The sequence below is a fragment of the Armigeres subalbatus genome, chromosome 2 (genome assembly GCF_024139115.2).
Source record: "Armigeres subalbatus isolate Guangzhou_Male chromosome 2, GZ_Asu_2, whole genome shotgun sequence".
In the NCBI taxonomy this organism is placed as follows: domain Eukaryota; kingdom Metazoa; phylum Arthropoda; class Insecta; order Diptera; family Culicidae; genus Armigeres; species Armigeres subalbatus.
In genome coordinates, this window is record NC_085140.1 from 198,010,334 (window position 1) to 198,036,054 (window position 25,721).

The 25,721-nt window shown below is 40.0% G+C and overlaps 3 protein-coding genes across 3 annotated transcripts in view; 1 reads left to right on the plus strand and 2 right to left on the minus strand.

Moving 5' to 3' along the window:
- The window catches only part of LOC134215720 (dendritic arbor reduction protein 1-like), a 428,212-nt gene that overhangs the window by 87,879 nt on the left and 314,612 nt on the right, over positions 1 to 25,721 (plus strand). The window lies entirely within an intron of this gene.
- LOC134215536 (uncharacterized) lies at positions 12,280 to 13,277 on the minus strand. Its single transcript, XM_062694699.1, has 2 exons — positions 13,131 to 13,277; positions 12,280 to 13,070 (listed from the first exon to the last, which is right to left on the minus strand). The coding sequence occupies exons 1-2, from the start codon at positions 13,213 to 13,215 to the stop codon at positions 12,280 to 12,282; spliced, it is 876 nt and encodes a 291-aa protein (XP_062550683.1). The 5' UTR covers positions 13,216 to 13,277.
- Positions 13,465 to 15,875, minus strand: LOC134215545 (uncharacterized). The gene is made up of 3 exons (XM_062694707.1): positions 15,810 to 15,875; positions 13,754 to 14,076; positions 13,465 to 13,498 (listed from the first exon to the last, which is right to left on the minus strand). Exons 1-3 carry the CDS (start codon positions 15,873 to 15,875, stop codon positions 13,465 to 13,467), a joined length of 423 nt encoding a protein of 140 aa, XP_062550691.1.

A 25,721-nucleotide genomic window follows, 5' to 3' on the forward strand; every position in this document is an offset into this window, starting at 1 on the left:
CCGACCTTGACTCTATGGAGTTCGTAGACTACCTGGAGTCCTCGACAACAACAAGAATTACTTGGAATACACACATATACCAAGAAGGGGTCACGCAACTTGTTTATTCTTCGATAACTGCCTCCATTACGGAGATTGATCCGAAGATCTTGACTGTATGGAGTTTGTAGACTACCTGGAACTCACGATAACAACAAGAACTACATGAAATACAAACATATACCAAGAAGGGGTCACGCAACTTGTTTATTCTTCGATAAGCGCCTCCATTACGAGGATTGTTCCGAAGACCTTGACTGTATGAAGTTCATAGACTACCTACAGCCCACGACAACAACCAGAACTACTTGGAATACAAACATATACCAAGAAGGGGTCACACAACTTGTTTATTCTTCATTAACTGCCTCCATTACGGAGGTTGATCCACATACCTTGAATTTATGGAGTTTGTAGACTACCTGGAACCAATGACAACAACAAGAATTACTTGGAATACAAACATATACCAAGAAGGGGTCACACAACTTGTTTATTCTTCAATAACTGCCTCCGTTACTGAGGTTGCTCCACAGATCTTGACTCTATGGAGTTCGTAGACTACCTGGAGCCCACGACAACAACAAGAACTACTTAGAATACAAACATATACCAAGAAGGGGTCACGCAACTTGTTTATTCTTCGTTAACTGCCTCCATTACGGAGATTGATCCGAAGACCTTGACTGTATGGAGCTCGTAGACTACCTGGAATCAATGACAGCAACAAGAACTACTTGGAATGCAAACATGTTTTAAGAAAAGGTCATTGGATGACCCGGAACATATACTGTGAAAGCATTATATACTAAGCACCATAAAGAGCATGTACCGTTTTTGAATTTAGTTTTTGGTTACGTTAGCAGACCATAAGATCTTATTCCAGTGATTTTTTGGATGACTGAGGCCTTACTCCAGGGGTTTTTGGAGACCCAGAATATATACTGTGAACACCGACTATTCTAAGAAGCGCAATGAGCATGTAATATATTTGAAACTGGTTGATAGTCCTTCGGTTACGTGTGAAGACTCTTAAGCCTTACTTCAAAGATTTCTTGTATAACCATGGATAAAAGCTGTAAACCTTGACAATGGGCAAAAAGTATATGAGTTTTTGTTTCCAAAACTGTCAAAATTATCTAAATCGGTTGAAAATTGTTAACGTTATGAAAATATCAATTTATGGGAACACGGGTACCCTGTCGGCCATCCACGTGGTAAAAAAAATCAGATGCCCCTCCCCTCCACGTCCCTCCTCACTATATCAACGTGATTTTCTCACAGATGCTACATTTTATGGAGTTCTTAGATGTCACCGAGTTTCAGCTTTGAGCTATAAAAATTCATTGAAATATCACCACTTGAATTTGAAAAAGGAACACGGGTACCCCGTCGGCCGCATAAGGGTTAAGTATCTTCTTCTTTACTCAGCGTACGCATCCTACTTACAAGAATTCTACGTTCATAGTGTTTATTGTCCATATCATCCAGCATTTTGACTCTCCTAGCGTTTTTTTTTAAATTCTCTTAAGGACAATCCTCACGGGATCCAAAGTTGAAAGTACTCACGTTGTCTAGGGCACACCACTCGATACGGAAACAACGCACAACTGTCATTTTTATTTTTTCAGCTTTGCTGCGTTCCAGCATGCGTGGAATAATAAAAATGACAGTTGTGCGTTGCTTCCGTATTGAGTGGTGTGCCCTTGAAAACGTGAGTACTTTCAACTTTGGATTCCGTGAGGATTGTCCTTTAATTGTTTAATTGAGTTTTGTTGCTTGCGATTCAAGCGTCCATTGCCACTTGAGAGCTTCTAAGGAGCGATTAGTCAACTTTCTTATCTGTGGTAATGCCAGAACAAATTTTATCATCTTCTTCTGTCTCCACCCCCCTTAAAATTTCGTGGTCAAATTTAATGTTTTGAGGGGGGATTTTAAATTTTTATCGTAAAAATAATAACACTTTTATAGAAAATTCTTTAAGAAAACTGATGAGTTTTTCGATTTCATTAATTTATCAATTTATCCCCTTCATTATCAAAAGATCAACGGAACAAAAGAAACAAAATGTTCAAAACAAAACAAAAGAAAAAAATAATAATTGTTTAGATGAAGACAGTAGAAATAGCCGGAATGTGTTTGGCATGTAGCGTCATAGGGAGGTCCTTTATGTCCACCTTCATATGCCAGTGCCCTTCTAGCTCCATGCATCTTGTATGGTGAAAAACTGATTATAAAACCAAAAATTGATAGTTTTAGATACTTTCCGGAAACATTTATAGGCATGAAATTTCATGCTTGTGATAGAGAACCGTCCACAGTTAAATTGCATCACTTAGAGCTACTCACCAAAAGTACCTCTCTTAAATGAGTGTCATAAAATGTTCAATGACTGGAATACAATATGGAAGCTATTCGTCTACTTATTTCACTTAAATGACTATAAAATTTTACCTTTTTTTTCAACATTGATCTAATGGAAGGATCTCTGCTTCAGCAATCTTAAAATGGATATGATGAAACAAAATAAAGTGAAGTGTGTGAAGTGAAGTGGCAAATATCAAACAATTCATACGTTCACAAAACCTGGCGCTGACGAAGTAATTTTCCCCATCATGCAGCGGTATCTACGCTTCACAGTGACCATCACTTCCGGCATCCGGTTTATGTGTATACGTGGCCTGTCGATTTGTGGCAGAAATCGATACCCGAGCGTCCAGCGTTCACCATTGTCGTCATCGTCGCCGGGGTCGTATACAAAAATTCCGTCGAAATATCGAAACGGGGGAAATCCAACACAAGATATGCAACACATAGAGACATACAACAACGTCAATGATAAACTCTTAAAAACTAGTCGCTAGAATGAACACGGGGTTTCACGGCAAAACGCACAGCTAATTTATGCGACTGGTTTGTTTGCCTACCGAATGTGCGCACCATCATCCGCGATGCCTGCGCTGCGTTGGTTGTGTACCCCAACGAGTAGTCCCACCGACAGACAATAGCGAAATTTTCCGCTCCACTGGACGCAGGTCATGAGAATTTTTAGTTTGAATCGGTTTGTTTTGTTTGCATTTTATATTATTATATTTTTGAAGAACCTGGATATGGCTGTTTTCGCTTGCATCGATAAAACATTGATTGAAATTCGTTGATTAGGTAAATATATTCAAGCGAATGATATTTTGCAGCAAATAGGGTTGAAAATCAAAAGTATTCTTGTTCTACTGAATATTTTCAGAACTCTCACAATATATACGACTGTATGGGTCGTTCGGCCAAATGACATTTTCGATCAAATGTCGCTTTCTGTCAAACGATCATCAGGGAAGGGTCGTTTGGCCGAAAGTCATTCGGCTGAAAGCCATTTGGCTGAATGTCACTAGGCCGAACAAACCATTAGGCCGAAACTCATCTGGCCGAACAGGTTATCTGGCAGAATATGTCATTTGGCCAAATAGGTCATTTGACGTCTCACTTTTCAATCATCATTTCTCACTGCGAAAAGTGAGAAATGATAAGTTAGAAGAGAGACGTCTCCCTTCTCACTTTCACAGTGAGAAGTGATCAGTAAAAAATAAGGAGTGAGAACTCACTTCTCACTTATCATTTCTCACTTCTCATTTCACACTTCTCCCTTTTCGCAGTGAGAAGTGAGAAGTGATACATCTCACTTCTTAAGTCTTACTCCACATTACTCACTTCTCTGCTGTGAAAAGTAAGAAGTGCGAAGTTAAAAGTGAGAGGCCTTTCACTCGCGCCTCATTTCTCACTTCTCACTTTTCACTGCGAAAAGGAAGGAGTGCAAGGATGTTATCGATCATTTAGTAATTTGCGTTCGATCGTTTAGTAGTTTGTCAATAAATCATTCCAGAAACTGAATTTCAAAATGTGTTGTATGGTGGACTCCTAGCACGAAGGTTTTTCAACAACTCTGCCAAATGGTTCGTTGTTTGAATTCAACTAATAACGGAGTTATAGCGCTAGTTGCAGTACCTTAAACTAAATGATTGGAATTTTGTTATCATTTAGTCTAAGTTACTGATACTATAGCTATAACTCCGTTATTAGTTGAATTCAAACAACAAACCATTTGGCAGAGTTGTAGAAAAACCTTAGCACTAGGAGTCCACCATACAACACATTTTGAAATTCAGCTTCTGGAATGAGTTATTGACAAACTACTAAACGATCGAACGCAAATTACTAAATGATCAATAACATCCTTGGAGGAGTGTGAAATTAGAAGTGAGAAATGATGAGTGAGAGAAATGTGACGTCTTCCTGCGTCTTTTTCTTCCATATGACCTATTCAGCCAAATGACCTATTCGGCTATATGACTCTTTCGGTCAAATAACTTTCAGCCAAATAATGTATTCAGCCAAACAATTTTCAGCCTAGTGGCCTTCGACCAAAAGGTTAGTTTAGGTCAATTTGACTCTTCCCAAATATGGCTTTTTTGTATGCCCTGAGGCACTGAAGTTCCGAAGAATTAATCCACTTTAATAAGAATTTCTGGAACACCTTCTCCTTTATTTCATTTGAAGTTCTGCAATTCCCCGTGATGTCACTTAATGGTACTGCACAATCAACAATGACTTGATCTCCGGAAAAGTAATAGAAGAGAAAGAATTTCAATCAATATAATAAAGACGTAGTCAGCCCACATTACCGTTAGCTTTTGTTGATATTGAGCTGCAAATTGGTATTTAATATAAAATAACACTGCAACAATTGCAAGTTACTGCTACTGTCGTACTTTTTAATGTGTAAGAAGTGTAAATAATTAAACATGAAATATTCAGCTAGTTATCATGCGCAATTCCCAAACATGTTGTCTTGCATCTTTCGTTTCTGACTGTGAAATGAAAAAGAATGGCGTTAAATCAGAGCTGCTTCATTTCTTCCTCTGAAGTCCATGTGAAGTGACAATAACAGAATAACTTTGTTTTGACTCCACAGTTGTCAAATGAGACTGACGTCTCATCATTTTTTTTTGTTTCAAGCACATAAACAGGGTAACATCTTTTGCTCGTCGTTTAATGAAGATAACACGTATCGTTCATAAGCACTTGAAAGAGGTAGAAGATTTGACATTAGCAATCTCTATATAGAATTACACAAAAAGTAAAGTCAAATCTAATTATTGAACTGTAATTGCATGTCAGCCAATTTAATTGAAAATATAAATTAAAATAACTCATGAAAATTAGGTCGAGTGTCAACTATAAAATCGCAGTATACTTGTGCGAATGCCAGGACAGATTCAGTCAGGTTTACGAATATGGAATCTATTGAAAACGTGGTGCGTAACACGAACTTTTTTTTAGCTACTGTGAATTAATTCTTGAACCAGAAATCTAACTTCCTGAAACCAGTTAATTTGCAATTATTATACAACATTGTAACCTCACATGGCTGACTGCAGAAAATTTTCATAAATATCCTATAAATCTTCTCCCCCCTCGCCTCGGCTAAAGTGTCATTTGTCTAGAACTTACTCACAGCAGAAGAAGCAAAACTGCAAGCTCACATGCCAAGTCTTCACATGTGGGCATCACCATTTCTGCATCGATCGCCGCCGCCGGCAACGCTATGGAAAGCAGCCCCCTCCGACCAAATCTATGCATTTAATATTTTCATCGATCTTCCTACTTCAATCGACCCGCAAGTTTTCTGCTTTGGCGAGATCCGGCGCAGATCGAAACCCCGATCGCCCCGTTAGCGAGATGAATCATAGATCGCCTCGCATCCCGTTTCCCATGGGGGCCGAACGTGTGCAGAAGACCATAAAAAGTGACACATCGTCGACGGCTGTACAAATAGAAACATTGGCCGTCGTCGGGTCGTCGGGTGTTCAGATCGGGCGCGAGTGCGCGCGGCTCATCAAATGGAGCCGGTTTCTTCATTTTTAGCCGACGACGTCAAAAATTAATTAAATTATGCATGTCCTCTTCTGCAGCAGGAGAGCCGTCAGTCCATTGCCGGTATCTGATCCGATGAGCCTTTTGACCATGTGTGTGGTTCTCGTGTCAAAATATTCGACGAATCGAATTCAGCCGTACCTCCATTACGACCGGCACGGGACCTTATGTTTGCCTTAGAGTAGCGTAAATTATGGCTGTTTTGCATTCGCGCGTGGTCTATGATTCAAATTCCCTTCATTCAAGATTCGATCTGCTCCATTGGTGGATTGATCGGTTGTTTTCATACACGCTAAAATGAACTACTCAAAATTGAGTCGAATCTGACTCATTTTCATTAAAATGGGACAACTCAAAATTTGAGTAAAGATACTACTTCAATAAAATGATGATTTCGCGAAAGTTAAGCTTGGCCTTTCATCAATTTTTAATACGACAGATGCGAATCAAGTTTATCTATCTATCTAAGTGCATTTTACGACAAACAGACTCCTAGTTTAAGTGCAATCATCATTTTATTGAAGTAGTACCTTTTACTCAAATTTTGAGTTGTCCCGTTTTTAATGAAAATGAGTCGGATTCGACTCAATTTTGAGTAGTTCATTTTTAGCGTGTATTGATTCCGGCCGCGATTGAGCCACACGCACTCGGCGGGCGAACGACGACGAACGATCGTGCCTATTCTCCAGCGTTCTCCTGTCCATAGTCGCCGTTCAGGAGGTGACACACGCTAAAAATGAACTACTCAAAATTGAGTCGAATCCGACTCATTTTCATTAAAAACGGGACAACTCAAAATTTGAGTAAAAGATACTACTTCAATAAAATGATGATTTCGCGAAAGTTAAGCTTGGCCTTTCATCAATTTTTAATACGACAGATGCGAATCAAGTTTATCTATCTATCTAAGTGCATTTTACGACAAACAGACTCCTAGTTTAAGTGCAATCATCATTTTATTGAAGTAGTACCTTTTACTCAAATTTTGAGTTGTCCCGTTTTTAATGAAAATGAGTCGGATTCGACTCAATTTTGAGTAGTTCATTTTTAGCGTGCACGCATCTCGGTGTGCATAATTAAACATGCGGCTCGAATTTGCATTCATTGACCGTGAAATTAATTCTCTGCATTTGAAATTCAATCACTTCCATACGAAGCTATAAAAGCGGTTTGCAACAGAGTAGCTCGTTTGTGCTGGATTTGGGAAGCGACAATTAGCAGCAAATCGATCAATATTTCTTAACCAGCAGCAACATGTAACCTGGTAATTAATCTTCCAAGTAATAGAATTAAGTTATTATTGGTGTACGGTTTTGTTACACGAATATCAGCTATTATGATTCTTCCTTTGGTTTTTTTTCGTATGTTACATGAAAAAGTGACAAGAGTCACGATATTTATTAACTAACTAATCAGTTCATCTAGAACCGAAACAAATTCGAATTTAAATTTTAATCATTTTCAAGGTTCGTTCTTCCGCCTATCGTCAGCCAGATAGTCAAGTTGCGGAAAACTTTCAACTAGCTTAATTGAATTTCATGTATCAACCGATTCCTTGATTATAAAATACCATGGATAATGTGTTCAAGGTTCAGCTGCTAGCGATAATTCCACATCCTGTTGTGTCACATATAGTCTTCCGTCTACTGGTTAGCATACGTGCATTCTATTTTTGATTATATTTTTCAGCTTTGAAGGTTTAGAAAACTTAAATAGATCAATAAATATGTTTGCATCCTTCACGCTAAGGCCTTACTTCCTAGCGGTTAGAAGCGCGACTTTTAAAAACTATAAGAGAACTGCACTATGATCGGTTGTACAAACGCATGACTACGTACATAAGAATAGCCCGTCATTCCTAAAAGTGTTATCACCAACAAAGTTTACCAAAAAGGCTTCATATCATATTGATCTTCTACTCAAAAGAACTAGCCCATTTTGACTTTGATACGCATTAAAATTGCTACCTCGTACATCAGAAGCCACACATTGGTTTTCTTAGCATTTTGAATGATCATTTTAATGAATTCGTGAACTAACTATAGTTTACTAACTACTAAGTCACAGTTTTGAGAAAAACAATCACGTTTTCTGGTACGCTCATGACAACTTATCCACAATCTCGGGAACATTTTTTTTGCGTGAGAATAGTCAATCAGCCATTTATAGTGAAAATCAAGAGATGGTTCAATCTTTACGTATTAAAGATCATTCTTCCCCACTAATTCCGTTGTTCAACATATACTATAAATGAACCAAATCGTAGGATAAAACAAATAGAGAGAAATGATTCATGCGATAATAGACTGAATGGGAAAACATGCAGTGTTTGAAAATATTGCAAATGTTAAATTATAATTTTAGATAAACTTGCAATCGATTGATTACAAATTCATGAAAATTCGCCAAGAGAAAATCGACTTATTAGCATCCTATCATTTTTTCGTGATGGTTTCATTTTTTGAAATTCTGAAATGTATATATCGGTATTGGAATCAAAGCTGCGGATCAAAGCGGAGAGCCGAGTGTAACACCCTGGGTACGATTTTCAACAGATCCAGTAAATTTGTTGGTTGTGCATATGACATGGACATTGTCGACCAAACATGTGTAAAGGTGGCAAAATTGTACAACCGCCTGAAACGTGAAGCAACAAAATTTGGAACTTTTTTTCAAATAGACATAACTGTATTTGACCTTGAAATCTAAAACTACTCTCACTGCGTTTATTCATCATATTTTGTTCATCTAACGTTATTACCGGATAGAAAGCAATATATTCTTTCTGTTGGATACATTAGTTGTCTAAAATAGTTTGACATAAAAGCATAATCGCCGTTTCAAAAATCAAGAGAAGAATCAATTACGCCCATTTGAAAAATATTCCTAGAATAGAAATGTTGGACTGGTGGTGAGTGCATTGAAGACAAAGTACATGCTAGTGGGCGGAACTGAGCACAACACGGAGGGAGTGTTACGGTAGATGGGGATACTTTCGAGGTGGTCGATGAATTCGTCTACTTTGGATCCTTACTAACGGCTAATAATAATGTTAGTCATGAAATACGAAGGCGCATCATCTGTGGAAATCGGGCCTACTACGGGCTCCAGAAGAAACTGCGGTCAAAAAAGATTCGCCACCGCACCAAATGTACAAAACGCTGATAAGACCGATAGTCTTCTAAAGACATAAAACTTGGACCATGGTCGAGAAAGACTTGCAAGTACTCGGAGTATTCGAGAGACGGGTAAAGAAATTCCTCCGGAAGTTGCTCCAGGAATTCCTCCGGAAGCTGCTCCAGGAATTCCTCCGATTCTACGGCGCTCCGACGACCCGAGTACTTAACTTGTCGTAATGCTCACTCTATCTCAGGTGCACAGGATGCTCCCGCATGAAAACTTTCGGGGAGGAAACTCTTTTCGGGAAAGAAAAACAGTCTGGAGAGTGATAACCATTTTTCGCTCAGTTCGATTGCATTAGCATTAGCATTAGCATTAGCATTGTTACGGTGTAATTCGTAGATTGGACACTAGTGATACTCATGTTTTACTTTTGAGATCCTTATCTAGAGTGCTATCAGAAATCAAGAAGGGGAGTGGTCCTTGATTCCAGTCTTAAACAAAAATAACAAAAGCATGAGGATTACTACTCCTGGCCACGCCCATCTTCACCGTAACTAGGGAGAGGAAGGAAGTGTTGATGTAGTACTTACTTAACGAGAGGCCACCGACTTAGCGACACCCTCATAAGTACCACGGAGTTGGATAATGAGGAAGGTATTCGTTGGGTCAGGATTTGCCTGTAGCTGGCAATGTAACCGTGGTAGATATTATCCCGTAACACACCATGTAACGATGTCTACCCAGCATTACGGGTCCATTTTTCGCTCAGTTCGATTGCCGCGGAAAGTTGGTTCGTTTGTTTACTTTCATATCCGAGCTTTTTCGGTGCCATCAGCAATGTAAACGGTAGTAGCCTTTGTGGTACAAATAACCGGGTACCTACATGCAGATAGCGCCATGGCAATTTTTATAATTGTTCTGCGATAATAATCTCGAAAAATGAATGAGAGATAAAAGTGATGAAACGAAAAAGGAATTTCATCTAATACGCACGATTTTCATTTATCTTCCAAGGTTAACTCCAGAGACAGTGCTGTGTACAGCTGTGCACTATCACCATTTAACATTTTAACACCCTGATATAGACACGTTTATTCTTCTGCATTCCACACTTTCCTTAACCACCATAGCGGCACAAAACTGTTTATTGTGACATGCCTATTGAAATGATCGGATTTGAGCTCATTCACAAATTACATAACGCAAAAAAACACCGATTTGAGTCCCTACCCACCTCTCTGTGATTTGTTTGTAACATCTCCTCAATACCCTAGGGTGGTTCAAAAAATCGTTTTTGCTCCACAGTGCTCATCTGATTCTTTACCATGTTCTGAGAGTCCTCTGAAAATTTGAGCTCATTTGGATTAAAACTGATTTAGCACAAGCCGTTTCAAGTTTGCATGCAAATTAGTATGGGGAAATTTATGTTTTCATTATACTGTTAATGACGCTTCCCCATCAAGCGCATGTTAAAAGAAAACCTACATAGCTAAAAGGAATACTCAACAGCTTTCACTCAGTGAAAACCGCATCTCAATTAATCGTTCCAATAATTAGTAATCGAATTTAATCTATACCGTGGTTTTCTGGAGCTAATTGCATAACTCATCAACAGGCAACATTGCTGCTCGTGGCGCGAAAGATAGCACACACAAATTCAGGCTACTATGTTGCACTGTACATTTCAGTGATGCCCTCAAAGAAGTTTAACGATCATCACTAAAGATTCGCAACCGTCTTAAAATCGATTACTAATTATTGGGACGATTAATCAACATGCGATTTTCGTTGGGTGAAAGCTGTTGAGTATCCCTTTTATCTATGTAGGTTTTCTTTTTTTTTTTTTTGTCTTTATTAAGAAGACTTTCAGCCCTAGGCTGGCTCGTCTCCGATGTAGGTTTTCTTTTAACCTGCGCTTAATGGGGAAACGTCATTAACCAGGTATCTGGCAACCCCAATCCTACCCACTACGTTTGACAATAGCCAACATCTTTGAGTTTCCCATTGTTCTATTGAAATTGGGTTTCCCACTGACAATTCTATTTTGTAAACAAACCACTATTCCGAAGTGATTTTTTCCAAATAGACGTAATTATTTTTCATCATTTTTCAAGAACTTGTGCGAAAGTATGAATGCGAGGTGCTATTTCAACAAGAATATTGATGCCTTTAATAAATTTTCATATTTCAATGGGCACCAAGCGCTCTACTTCGCCAAAATATCACGATATTCAAAATATATTTTCAATGGCAGGTTTCAACGATTATGATTACGCCTTCGTATTAAATTAATCGATGATTTTGATGCTTGCATCAGAAACATGGCCGCTTCGCAGACCCCTGTCATTAACAGTATAATGAAAGAATAAATTTTCCCATACTAATTTGCATGCAAACTTGAAACGGCTTGTGCTAAATCAGTTTTAATCCAAATGAGCTCAAATTTTCATGGTAAAGAATCAGATGAGCACTGTGGAGCAAAATCGATTTTTTGAACCACCCTAATACCCACCCACCCCTTTCTGTGACGCATAACGTCCTACTGAAATTTCACAAAAATGGTAAATTGGTATTTCAGTAAACTCTACGTAAACTTTCTACATAGTCCATAATAATACTGTCAAATCTGAATTTAATTAATTAAAAACTTTGCATGATACATCAATGTATAATTATTTTAAAAAATCTGGTTATTAAACAGACATTTTTATTTATGCCAGTTATGTCTAGAAAAAAACAAAACACTAAGAAATACTTAGATTCAAGCGGCTTCAAACGCTTACAAATTCCCACGGGATATTGAAATGTTGCTCCATGGAGATTGTAGGAATTGGCGTGATCTCATCAGACGAATCCTTTGGCATTTCCAACCCATTCAAGTTTTCTAAATCAACAAGCTCTTCATCCAACCATTCTGCTTCCCATTCTTCATCGTCATCTTCAAAGTTGGTCAAAACCTTAGATTTTACTTTGGCGAGGAGTGTTTTCGGTTTGCGTTTGATTACTGACTTTTGAGTTCCATGGATCTTACGATGGCTTTTTAGAAGAGTCGTTGATGCAAAATAGATTTGGCACTCTGGGCAAATCCTGTTCGGTATCTTGTCAGTGACAGACGGACAATAATAATCATATGCTAACTTGGAGCAGTCGAACAGAGCAAGGCTTTGAAATAGCGTGGTAAATTTTATATTAAACTCTGATTTTGTCACTCATGTTGTCAAATACGTCGACTTGTGGTTCATAAGTTAAAGGTAGTGGAGCTGGCAAAAATCTATCGACGAAATAGATCGCATATTTGCTACGGAATGGAGCGCAGCATGTATTATCAGTACACTTTATTATTTGTAAAAAATACTGGGACGTACGAACATGTCTATCTCTCCAATCTTCATCGGCTGTATTCATGTTGCATTTATCGATTTCTGAATGTTCTGGGGCGATATACTCGGCAGAAACCTCGTAGCCATCAATACAAACCTCAGACCATACTTCTGCTAATGTTTCTCCGGCATTCTGAAAGTTTTTTCTTTCCAGTTCATCGTCAATCGTTTTGCCCTGTGAGTTTAAATGCGACCCATATTTATCGTGAGGAAGAATCAACCCCGATAATTCCCGACTCAACGGAGCCATCCTCCTCTCGACTGGGTTAAAGGCTGATCTCCCAGGAGCATTTGTTGCAATCAAATATGCATCGAGATCGTAGGTTTTGAAATGAAGTATTGCTACATCGATACACTTAGAAAACCTCGGATTCTCGTCCGGGCCACCGTCAACAGTTATTATAATAACTGGTTTTACAGCTCCTCCGGAGGTTTTCATTATTGGGTCGAATGATGATATTTGAAGGAGACGCGAAAAATCCATCGCATGTGCATACGCGGTTGATTTGGAGTGCTTAGCAGAACGGATTGCAATGAATGTTGGCCCCGATGCGCTTACGTAGCTTGGATCACCAAATCCATTATTTTTTATATCCAGACCTGTGTTAAGTTCTAGTGTTATTAAACTTTATCAAATATAATGCAACTGGTGAAACATACCTGCGTAGACAGATGGAATAAGTTTGTGCTTCTCGGCGACTACCCAGTCGTGATCAGGTAAACGTACACGGTATTCCATATGCATTAATATGGGAGCCTGATGCGTTGCAGCAGTCACACCTAGCGGAACACGCGCTTTATCATCCTGACTAAGGTGCCCGCCAGAGTAAACGCGACGTGCGATGCGACGCGACGCGACTCACGTAAAAGAATAACAATCATTATCAACAGGCTGTCAAATTGCACTGTCGCGTCGCGTCGCATCGCACGTCGCGTTTACTCTGGCTTTACCCTAAGGCGTGCTACATCCTCTGTACCCAAAAAGCTCGCTAATTCATCGGGATCGGGACATCGTGTATCCGAGCTCCCTGTAATATGAAAAGAACAAACGTGTTACGGCAAAATTATGAATATTATGGAATATGCTCCTCCAGCATTTCTAAGATCAAACATTTCAAAAATCGATTGCCTTAAGCTATATATTTTGTCATAACGACATATATTTGTCAAGTGTCTGAAGCCATGTCGATCGATTCATTATATGTCTAGATGAACAGGACAAATATTTATCATTACGACAAAAGGGTACAACGGGCTTTATGAAAGAAGCAGAGACAACTTACTTTAACTTTTCCACCATGTCATCCAACGTTTTCACCGTCCTCAGCTCGTCAAACCGGCGTTTTTCCTGTGCAGCCGCACCGTATTGCGCGATGTCTACTATCGCTTTTATCACCTGATCCTGATCTTCAAGTGGAGGTCTTCCTACGGTTTGATGGCATCGCAATTTTGTGGCTTTAACAGGGTCGTTCTCAATGATCTCCTCTCGATTACGTTTCTGGCGTTGTCGATAGCTTATCTGTCGCTGACGTCCCTCTTCGAGTTTTTTTAGGTTTTTCTCCAGGACGATCTTTTCCGAACGTCGTCTTGTTTTGGAGTTGGAGCACTGAGATGAGAGTGTGCAGGAAGATTTGTGGTTTCATTTTCAGCGATGCGTGTATCTGGAACTATAGACGGCATCGTGCTACTTGAGCCTGCGTCGAAAAACGATTGTGACCAGATGTTAAATATTGAGAGGTTGATGTGAAGAATCGCTTATTTCTCTCTCTACTTAAATTAATCTGGCGCTTCAGGTCATTAATTTTTTGTCGATATAAATCGGCAAACGTATCCTCCGATTTGATTCTCTGCCAGTTTAGACAACAAAATAATTAAATCCTTTCACCTCGTCGCCACTGTTATGGCCGTAAGATGTTTCGGTGAGATCATAACTAAAAGACGTGTTGTACAGTTTAGTCCCTGAATACTTCTGACAATGTAGAACCCTTTTTAAATAGGGTAAACATCTGATTCTTGTCTGATCCGATCCGGGTGGTCACAACACCAGTATTTACTGCACTCTAATTGCAGTGCCTTTTTGCATTTCGCCGGATCAGCAGTACAAAATAATTTGTAGAGCTCTTGAAACATCTTGTTTTTATCCATCTATAAGTAGTATGTAAGGTTAGTTAGGAATAAGTTTAAAATATTGTAGTTTTACCTGTTTTTTTAATTTTATTTCGGGATAATGTTCCAAATTTTACTTTTTGATGTTTCCAACGACTTTTTTATGCCTTCTATGTTTTCCTTCTGTTTTGTTGTCAAATAGTGTAAATAGTAATAGGCGCTCTTATTTTATTCTTTCGAAACTGTTTTAGAATTGGGTATGCTTGTAAAATTTTTCAGTAGTTTTTTTTTAATAATATTTTATTATCATAAACGTTACCCGTATTTAATTATCATAAGAGGCTCAATGAAAATAAAATTCGATTATTTTTTCACGCTTCATAAGATGAGGCTTATGATGTCCTTGAGATCAGGGATAGAAAAAGTCATTTCAACTACAGTCAAACAGCTGACATCCAACACGCAATCAAGTTGCTAGTCCTTCCCGAATTTGAATGTGCGAATGAATAGGACGGCATGTGCACGAACAGCAGCAAGCGACGACTTTCGGAGTCAGCGTTGTTTTGTGCGGTGTCAAAATTAATCTTCAGCTTGGCACATTGATATTCAATTTGAAATCTCAAAATATGAATATCATTTCATACTGCGGTGCATGGATTCAACATTTTGAAGTCAGATTCCTAAAATATATGCATCTGTTTATATAAAGTAAAATAATCATCATTTATCGGTGCAAATCAACCGCAATTCAAAATATTCACTTCAGCCCCGGTAGATATTAATTTTTTACGCTCGATTATCAATCCGCTATTGAGGATCGGGCGGTATATTTGGTAAGGAAGTTTGACAGCATGCTACGAAATGTTCTTGCCTGTATTGCCGAGCGTCTGATCAAAACAAACACGAATCAATGACGAAGCTACCTACTGAGCATCGATGCAACTGATAGTAAAACAAAGATTTCCGTCCTTGCTTGAGATAGTTTAGTTCAGTGTAAAATCCAAGATGCCTGAATCGTGAATTTGGCAGATTGGAACACCTAGTGGTGTATTCATCTTGATTCTGATATTGCACAGCTCTGTCCAGAGAAAAGATTGGTAGGTTAATGACATTCCTTGCTATAAACAACGACAATAGATCCCCCTGGTCCCGAAAAACGCTTGCTTTGTTCTCATCGAAACGAAAAGTCGAAACCCTGCTCATCATGAACCATTCCCTGGCGGTGGATCTAACCTGCTCTGATGCAAAATTCTCCGGTGGTGGAATTTTCTCCGCACTCGATCTCATGTGTTGAACCATTAAGGGGAAGCTTTCCTGTAACCGATCGTGTCCCAATTTTCTCTTGAGATCCTGTCCTTCCAGCTTGATCGCGGTATACTCAGATAGTCCCCGGTAACGAATTTAGTCGTAAGTTTGTCGACAACAAAAATATCCCCATAACCTACTGTGACTCAATACTCTCGCCATGGTCGTTTGGTTACTGTACCATCTCTCACTCGGATTAACTACTCATTAACAAGTTGACGTGGTATATACAGACTTTAAGACTTTGATCGCGTGAACCACTGCATTCTCCTTCACAAACTTGCAAAACTCGGATTGTCGCCTGGACTTGTGAGCTGGTTTAAATCTTACCTATCAGACCGGTGTATGAAAGTGCGAATTGGTTCGGAGTATTCAGATTCCTTCCATATCGCTTCAGGAGTGCCACAGGGGAGTAATTTAGGACCATTGCTTTTTTTGGTATTCATCAACGATGCAGCGTTTGTATTGCCTCGCGGTATGCGAGTGTTTTATGCGGATGATGTAAAAATGTATATGGTTGTTACAAGCAGAGATGATTGTCTGGAATTGCAGGCTACCTTGGATTCTTTTGAGAGCTGGAGCAAACGGAATGGTTTGGAACTCTGCGTGGGAAAGTGCAACACCATTACTTTCTGTAGATTACGGCGCCCGATTATATTCGACTACTCTCTGTCTGGCGAAATACTTCAGCGTAAAACTGAAGTTAAAGATCTCGGTGTAATAATGGATAAGGAGCTGACATTTCGGTCTCACTATGAAGATGTGATTTCGAGGGCGCACTAGCAGCTTGGTTTTATCTTCAAGATATCCAATGATTTTCGTGATCCTCTCTGACTCAAATCACTCTACTGTGCTTTAGTTCGTGCTATTTTGGAATCTGCCGTACTGGTGTGGTGTCCATACAACAAGAATTGGATTGACCGTATTGAGGCTGTTCAGAGAAAATTTGTTCGACTGGCACTCCGGAACCTTCCCTGGCGTGATACAGTGCGTCTTCCTCCATATGAACATCGATGCAACTTAATTGGCCTGGCATCGCTAGAAAGCAGGAGATCTGTAATGCAAGCTGCTTTTATCAGTAAAGTGCTGAGAGGTGAGCTCGATGCTCCAGCTATTCTCTCTGAGATGAATATTTATGTCCCGGAGAGATCCTTGAGACGGCGAAACTTCCTGCTGACGGACGCTCGCAACACCCGATATGGACAACATGGCCCCATTAGGTTTATGGTATCCAGGTTCAACGAAAGGTTCCAGCAATTCGACTTTGCTACCTAGGCTAGGTTACCGTATACTGATCATGAATGTTTTGTGTTATTTGTATAATGATCCTTCTGACAACATTATTGGCTTACTGTTTGTTTGTTTTTAATGACGATGTACTTTGACTGATTCCATGATTTATGTTTGTACCGAATATTTTTGTAATTTAATTTGGTTTAGTTTTTACTTCATTAAGACATAGGTCAGATGAAGGTGATCAAGCAAATAAAAAAAAATTGGTTCCAAATAATTTATTTTACACGTGGTTTTTGAATTCAAGCTCTATCTAGAATAAGGGCGAATATCGCAAGAGAGAATTCTCTTCATCAACTTCCTCTCTTTTATATAAAAGTGACAATCCGCGGATATCTTTGACGATAAACCAATCCACGACGATAAGCAATCCGCAGATATCTTAGACGATAAACCACGTCTCAGAACGATAGAAAACAATGCGAACTTGCATTCTGAGGTGATAAAGTGCAAAGAAATCCTCTTGTTGTCACTTTTATTCAAAAGAGGGGAAGTCGTCGAAGAGAATTCTCGCTTAACTTGTCAAAAGGACCTAAGTAACATTTTTTCATGAATTAATTTGAATAGCGCAATCAAAAGAAGAACATGAAAGCTATTGATTGCAGTATTCAAATTAATTCATGAATAAAATGTTACTTAGGTCCTTTTGAAAAGTTAAGCGAGAATTCTCTCTTGTGACATTCGCCCTTTTACCAGATAGAGCTTGAATTGTGTTTTGAGCGTAGCATTTTCACGAAGCGGGCTAGTAGCGGGAGGCATCATTCAGTAGGTCAGCGTAAGACGAGAATGCTTCATTCGTTCATCGGCAATGTTTCAGATGTGAGTGACTGTTGTGAATGTTTGAAAAATGCCAAACTTGACACGGGTGAAACTTGAAAAAGCCGAAACGTCGGGTAAAACGAAACTCATTGTTTTGACTACAAAACTGAGAAGACCTACCACACGAATCTTCCAGTCGAAATTCTTTTGTAAACAACACTGTGAAAAACCCTAATTAATCCACCTAGCGGATGAAAGGTATCAATGTTATAGATCTATAAAAAGCAAAGGGAAAACATTTATCCGTGCAAATTTCGAACAACATCTTTTGAAAACTATGAAGAATTTTCTATTTAAATTTTGAAGAATTCTCCGTGGAACTGAAAGAAACCATTAAACCGAATGTCATTTAGCCGGAAATGCCATATGGCCGAAAAAGCCGTCTGGCAGATTTAGTCGTTTGGCCAAAACTGTCGTTTTGCAGAAAGGACCATTTGGCCAAAAATGACGTTGGCCGGAAGTGTCATTTTGCCGAAAAAGTCGCGTGGCTGCATTTTTTCGTTTGGGAGAAAGGGCCAGCTCCACTGAAAGGGACCCTCCACGCCCCAACAAAAAAGAGCCATTCGGCCGAACGAATCAAGATTTTTGACCATATGACTTTTTCTGAAAATGACATTATCGGCCGTATGATCCATGTGGCCGAATAGTCGTTTCTGACAAACGGAATTCTTGGCCTAAGACATATTCGATGACCTAACCTGTTCGGATTTTTCGCCAAATGACCATTTCAGCCAGACGACATTTTAAGCCTTTGGCAAGGTGATTATACAATCAGTTCAGTGGTGAATTTTAAATTCACCACATGTTTTTCCACTCACATCTTCAATAGATAAAATACGACGTAATACTTTTCATACAGTGCAGAAACTGAAGTCGATTGCAAAGCATAAGTAAGCAAATGATTCTACGATTGTATCACCACTATGCGCGTTATGGTTCTCTCAATCCGTGCTCTTGAAAATTAACTGAAAAAAGCACGTGGTTTCCAAGATGGCCGATTTTTGGCTTTGTTGTATAACCACCATAAACAATGTTTTCGGCCAAATTACCAAAAATACCTTATGGCTGAATATATCGTTCGTCCGAAATGCGCTGGAAGGTCGTTTGAGTGGTCGAAAATGGTGATGTCATGGTCATATGGTCGAAAATGCTATTTGGCCGAATGGGTTGACATTTTTGACCCGCTTAGATAAATTGCCTTTTCTGCTTAACGTCATTTGCGGCCAAACGACCGTTTCAGATCTGGGCCCCATATCATGCAACTCACTCTTTCATTGAAAAGGCACAAAACAGTTAATTTTGCTTTGCGCCGCCCTCCGTTGAACGACCGTATCAATTTACCCCCATACGACCAACGATCCACGCGGATCGGTATACAATCACTATCATCACGAACGGTTATGCTGCAAGGGTGTTTATATTCGATGTCCTCACGTGCAACATCAAGTGTAGCAGTATTCTAGAACATGTTATGCTGCATGCACCAGCACGTTGACTTCGGAACCAACAAATGCTATGGATCCCCAGCCACCGCACGCAGTACGGGCACTACAATCCTACAATGCTGTAAACGTTTTAATGAAGTAAGTGAAGAGTTTGACTTGAACATTAGTAAAGTAGTTCTAAAGAATAGGATTAAATTAATTTAAATCACTCTGTGCGGCTTTTTAGTTTGAAGTTGAAGATGGCGGTATAAATAAATAAATGAATAAATTTCGGCCGAATGACTAGCAATATTTCATCTTCGAGGTTTGCAGAGCCTTGTGGCTCCAGGTCTAGCAATACGTTGTGTTAGGCTTTTTGTTTGTTCGAAATGTGCTAAACTGGAGTTCATTACCATCCACTGTAAATCTTTCTTTGTCGGAAGCAAATTTCAAGAGTGGCTGCATCGACTTTTGGAACCTCCCTTTGTAAATGTATTCAATAAGTGTGTTAATGACTTACTTGCTTGATAGTTGATGGGCTACAGCTCTTCGATGAACCTATGCCGAATGGAGTATCCTCCTTAACTGGACTCGATCCTGGGCCAGTCGCTTCCAGAAGTTCATCGCCTTAAAGTCCTCTATTATACTGTAAAAGGTCATCGTGTATGCAGCCTTCCACGAAGCCTTCGGCCTTTTCCGTGTTCTGTACTGAATATTGTCTTCGCTTGACGCAGTCACTGCAAATGACGGGAAATGGTGCCTTCTTCCTCCGCACGCTATTGACAGTCTCATAAAACCTCCGCATATCGTTCTGCTCCATTCTTTCCTGCGCCTCAGTAATCACGCTCGTCGCTCGACGCTCGAGACGTACTTTCTCACGCAACCTACGCAACCTTCAGCTGGCGGTCTTGTCATCGGTCGACCTGTGGAAGCGTGAGATAGGAACTTGTGGAGACCAGTACCAGAGCTATATTTAATGCTTCCTTCTTGATGTCAACTTTCCATTTTGCAGCCCCATGTTCTATATGTTACTTATACGTATATTGTACCTCAAAACATTTCACTTTGTTTAAAATTGAACCTTTGAGATCTGAGATAGCTCAATCGGTAAAGGCACGGGATTATTAAACTGGAGATGACATGTTTGATTTCCATTGGTTCGAAAGAATCACACGGGTTGTATTTTTACTAGACTTCTTAGGCTTAGAATTTTAATAAGCTTGTCACACAACATGCAAATAACTGTGGAAGTGCTCATAGCGACTATAAGCAAATTGCCATATGCAATAAACTTGCGAAAAGCCAAAAGTAATAATTAAATCATTATAAGTATAAATAAATAATAATCTGATCCATTATCGATCACTGTACGGCGAAAGGTTTGGTATTGTGTAATGAACTTCCAAGATCTAGGTCAAATATCATGATACACCATCAATACACTACCAGACACAAATTGATACAGGGATCATTAGTCTTAAAAATCGCATTATTGAAGGTCTGCTCCGATGACAACAACGTAACACTCACCGGAATGCCTAAAGGTTAAACTTGTTTCGAACCATTAGGTTCGTGCTTCATGCTGGATGTGCGCCGTCAATCGGTTGGAAACATCTACGCCACACGGCCCATGTCACGGAGCCGTCAACCTTCCAGATTGGGAGTTCTGTCAAAGGTCCACATCGCACACTCCGCTCGCTTGTTCAACGGAACAGTGCATGACAACAAATCCGCAACTACGTCGATGTCGAAGCGATGAACGGACGGACGGCGGCAGTGACCTATCTGACTCCGAAATACACTGACGACTACCGTTTCCAGCGCTGCGATTGTTGACTCATTCTGCCGGCTGACAACTGCTGGGTAGACACAGGCTCTCGCGCAAGGCAGGATGCCAAAAGCACAAAACATGTAATCTACGCGCGGCTGCTACCGAAACAAACCTTTCCGGTTGCCACTCCACGCCACCTATCGTCGCAGCCACCGCCGGACAAACCTTGCGTATAGAAGGGAAGACTGATGATCGTCCGAGATCTTGGCTGCCAGATATATAATTTTCATTTTCACATATTTCACCTTTCGGTGGGCCCCCCTCCCCCTGTCCGGATCGGGCTAAGTGAATTATTTTTTCGCGCTCTTGGCACGAGTCCATTTCCGAAAGGCGTCAGACGTCGAAAAAATGCGAGGCGAAGGGTAAACGACTCTGCGTGACGCCGCTGCCACGCTATATCCATTAATTAATGAGAGAGCGAAGAACACCCCCTCTTAGTCATCGCCAGCAGCTGGCGCTAGTTTATGGCCCCGGTCGCAGCCGTAGCCGTCGCGATGGAAGGCATCTCCACCACCGTGTGCTCCGGTATTGCTGCTCGTCTTCACCGTTCGGATCAGCGTGTCCCATCACCCGACCGCGCGGGCAGATTTAGTTCGACGAGCTCGACAAAACGATGGGGTGGTTTGTTTTTTATGAGCACGTGACCCGCCAACGAACCGAGTAAGGCAGAAATGGGGTGAGTTATGGCTTTGTGGGTGAAAAATCTACCCTCCGTGGTGTGCCGTCTGTTAATGGACTCTGACCGCATGTCTAATGTCTATTTGCGTGCCTATTATCTCATTAAATCATCATCGCCGTTGTCGGCTGGAGATGGAGATGTTTCGATAAAGGTAGGCAGCATAATTTATCGATTAATGAGCGGATATAACGCGTTAGAAGAATTAGAACATCGGCACTAGACAATAATGTGATGGCATATAAAGCATAAACTATTTTGGGAGGATAAAGGATCATAATAACTTGAGGCTTGCTCGACAGAAAGCTCGATAGAGTCGTGACATCTTCTTCTTTAATAGAATTGTCGCTTCAAAATATAGTATTAAACAATTCCTTAGTTATTACTGCGAGGGTTTGAAGCCAAGGTACTATTTTCGCATTCGTATATCATGAATTGCTGAAATAGACGCTTGTTGTAAGACGGATTCGAATTTACCTACTATCCTATTCAATTAAATTGGATAGCACTAACTCGTCTTGTGACAAGTGAAGACATTCCACCAGCAACCGAAAGACTCGTGGTTTGGTTGAGGATAGGGAATAAATATGATAGGACGAAAGACAAATTACAGTAAATCAAACGATGCACGTGTTTACATTTATGGAGGTCTTGTGCATTGTTTAGTAACGGGACGAACAAAAAATTTTTGGGAGATAAAAAACAAGACGTTCGTAAATGATTTTCTGCAGAGAGGGTAAAAAAGGGTCAAGAACTGGGAAACGAAAGACTTATAATCAAGATTAAGACCTGTCAAAAAATTTACTAACAGACATTGCTACAGTCAGCTCGAATCGGAGGCTAGGATGCTCCTCGCACATGGCCCATATTCTGATAATCTGCGTCGTAAACACAGAGATTGCCTTCTGAGAGCCTAAGGGCTATCATCTCATTGCTCACACATTAAACTCATCTAAAACGAAGCACTAAAAGCAGTCTGATTCGTGCCTTGTAGGTACTTATTTAAAACCAGTATTTACTATGCAATTAAAAGCAACAAAACTACTAAAACAGTTCAGTAGCAGTCAGGGAAGTTCATCGTTAGTGATTGATGTGACTCCTTAACTTATCATCCCTTCAATTTCGCAGCGCAATAAACGGCAGTAGTCGTCAAACCGGCGGATCGCAATTATTAATTATTGTTGATTATGCTTAATGACATGACTACAGACACCTCCCACGCTTACGATCCGGCTTCATCCGCAGCACAGCAGCAGCGCAGAGTACGGCAAAAACAACCCCGCAATTGGAACCAATAAATCGACGAATCGAGACGGGTTTCCGATATTGCTCAATATGAAAACCCGCGAAGGTGGCGCACGATGATGAGTAGATGAGTAATAATATCTCCTCCATCATCCTTTCCTCGCTCGCCGAACCACGGAGGGGCTCGATGATGATGTCGGCCTGGTGGTGTGAAAGATGGCTCATTACAATTTCAAATGTGCGCGATGAGACCTCCAAATGGCGCGGATTTTCGTCCGACCGCCAGGCAGAGGCGCTACGGATCGCTGTTTGTGTTGTGTTTGTTGTTAATGCTGTTGGCTCGAGATAAGTGATTTATAAATAAGACAGGGGTGGTAATCAATTAATTCAATAGTAGTCCCGAGATAGCGATGGTGAACCGAGCCAAGACTGGAGATGTCATCATCTGTCGTCTCGGTTCACAATTGATGGAGGAAGATAAGTCAGCGTACGAGAGCATCGGAGGAGGTCTGCGACGTGCCGCGCCGAGGTGAGATAAACATTGTGGCAATTTGTCTGACGTGCATTCGATTACAAACAGATCTTTGCATAATTAGCCCCGGACAAGAGAAATAAGCGATGGGAATCGAACCGAAGACAGAGGGGCAAAATTTATACCAGACCGAATGTCAAATATTTGATTGTATTGTGTCAAATTGTTTGACATTTGTTCATTCTGAAATGGGAGGCTTCACGGGGGACCTGTCCTCCATTCTCTCAATTTGTATTGGCAATTGTGAAGCTGACTCTTTTCACTATTGTTGCGTTTGCGTTGCAAATTGAGCCACACGCATGCAACATATCGACAGTTGGTTTCGAACGAGCCGAAACGTGTAGCAAATCGGTGAATAAACCTCCGATAAATTTATCTCCATGCCCGTGTTTTCAAACATTGTTGTCCCAGTCTGAGCAGCTTGTACCCCATTCAATCACTGCGGCTGCTTAGCTGTTTTGTCATTCACAAAAGCTCTCTCGACAACGCACAACATGAGTGCCGCAATCACACACCACCGCCGTCGTCGTCGCCGCGTCATCGTCAGTCAGTGCCTTTTGGACTGTAGGGCCCACCGTTTTGTGTGATGGAATGTCGCACAGTGTGTTCAGTTCGTACAACATCGATCAGTGTGCGTTCGCGTTTGCGGCCAAGATTTGAAATGCAAATTAGGCTTGGTTACAAATTATTATGATTATTAACCTTCTTTGAGCTGTTCAATATTTATGGCAATTTAGATTGATTTTTTTCTCTCTCCGTCTTAATTTAACGTCGTGTTTTGACGGTGGCTTATCGCTTCGAGGTTAAAGGCGAACATTTTGTGTAATGCTGGCCTTACAATGTTTGATGGAATAGCAATAGATTTAGCAGATTCCGCAATAGGTTAATAGGACAGAGGTGAGTAGCTTACTGGCAGATGTCTAAGATGCACAATTACAAATTTTACGCATTTAGTTCAACACTAGGGTCTAGAAAGGAATGCCGTCTTAAAGATTCTTGAGGTACAAATTTTATACAATTCAACATTTTCGTTTTCATGGCCTTGAAACTGCGGTAGAATCATTTCCTATTCTACCGCAGTTTCAAGGCCGTGAAAACGAAAATGTTGAATTGTATAAAATTTGATACTGACCTGATACCTGAACCTGATACGAATCGGTATCGCATGGTTGTGATGATTTACTACATAAGCAACAAATTGTTGCTGATGAAGATCTGCTGTGCTAGAATTGATTTGAATACAGTTATTGACAAATTTGACAATATTTTTCCATCCTCTATGTGTGTTCTAGCGATCTGTCTCATGAAGTGTCTGCTGTGAAAACTTATAAATTGACCATTATCTCAACTTGCATTTCCGTGGTGTTGATCTGTAATGTACATTGGATAACTGCACAACAGAGCGAGGTTCTAAGGGACCAGCAAATATTGTCACAGCTCCGTCTTGTGGCTTTGATGATTAAAAATCTCAATAAAAGTAAAAGGAAAGTTTGGAGACTGTTTTATTTCATATCTCTGACACAAATTTATCAAACCTCGAAGGATATAAATAAAGCATCAATTTTATCAGTTGCGTGCTCAGCTCATGCTAGAAAATAAAAAAATAAAAATTAAATAACTTTACTTATTTTTCTGCTAAAATCAACTCGCAACATTCTTCTTGAAATGACTTTTGCATGTATTCAAAAAATGATTGACACAATTGAATCGGAAAAAATTAGAACAGAATGAATTGGCTGAGGCCGGTCAGCAGTTGCATGGAAGTACGATTCTGTTTTGCTAATTTGAACATCAAACCAGTCTTTTCGGTGATAAGTTAAGTTCTGTACGATGAAAACTCTTAACAATCTGATATAAAACAAATATGTTGAGCTTTTAATGGAATGTCTTCACTTGTCATAAGACGAGCTCGTAGTATCCCATTCAATTCCACTACTTGATTGTACCTTTGATAGATACGTATTTCGACCTCAACCTATTTTGTTTTTTTAATAATTGAAAATTAAAATAAATAAATCTA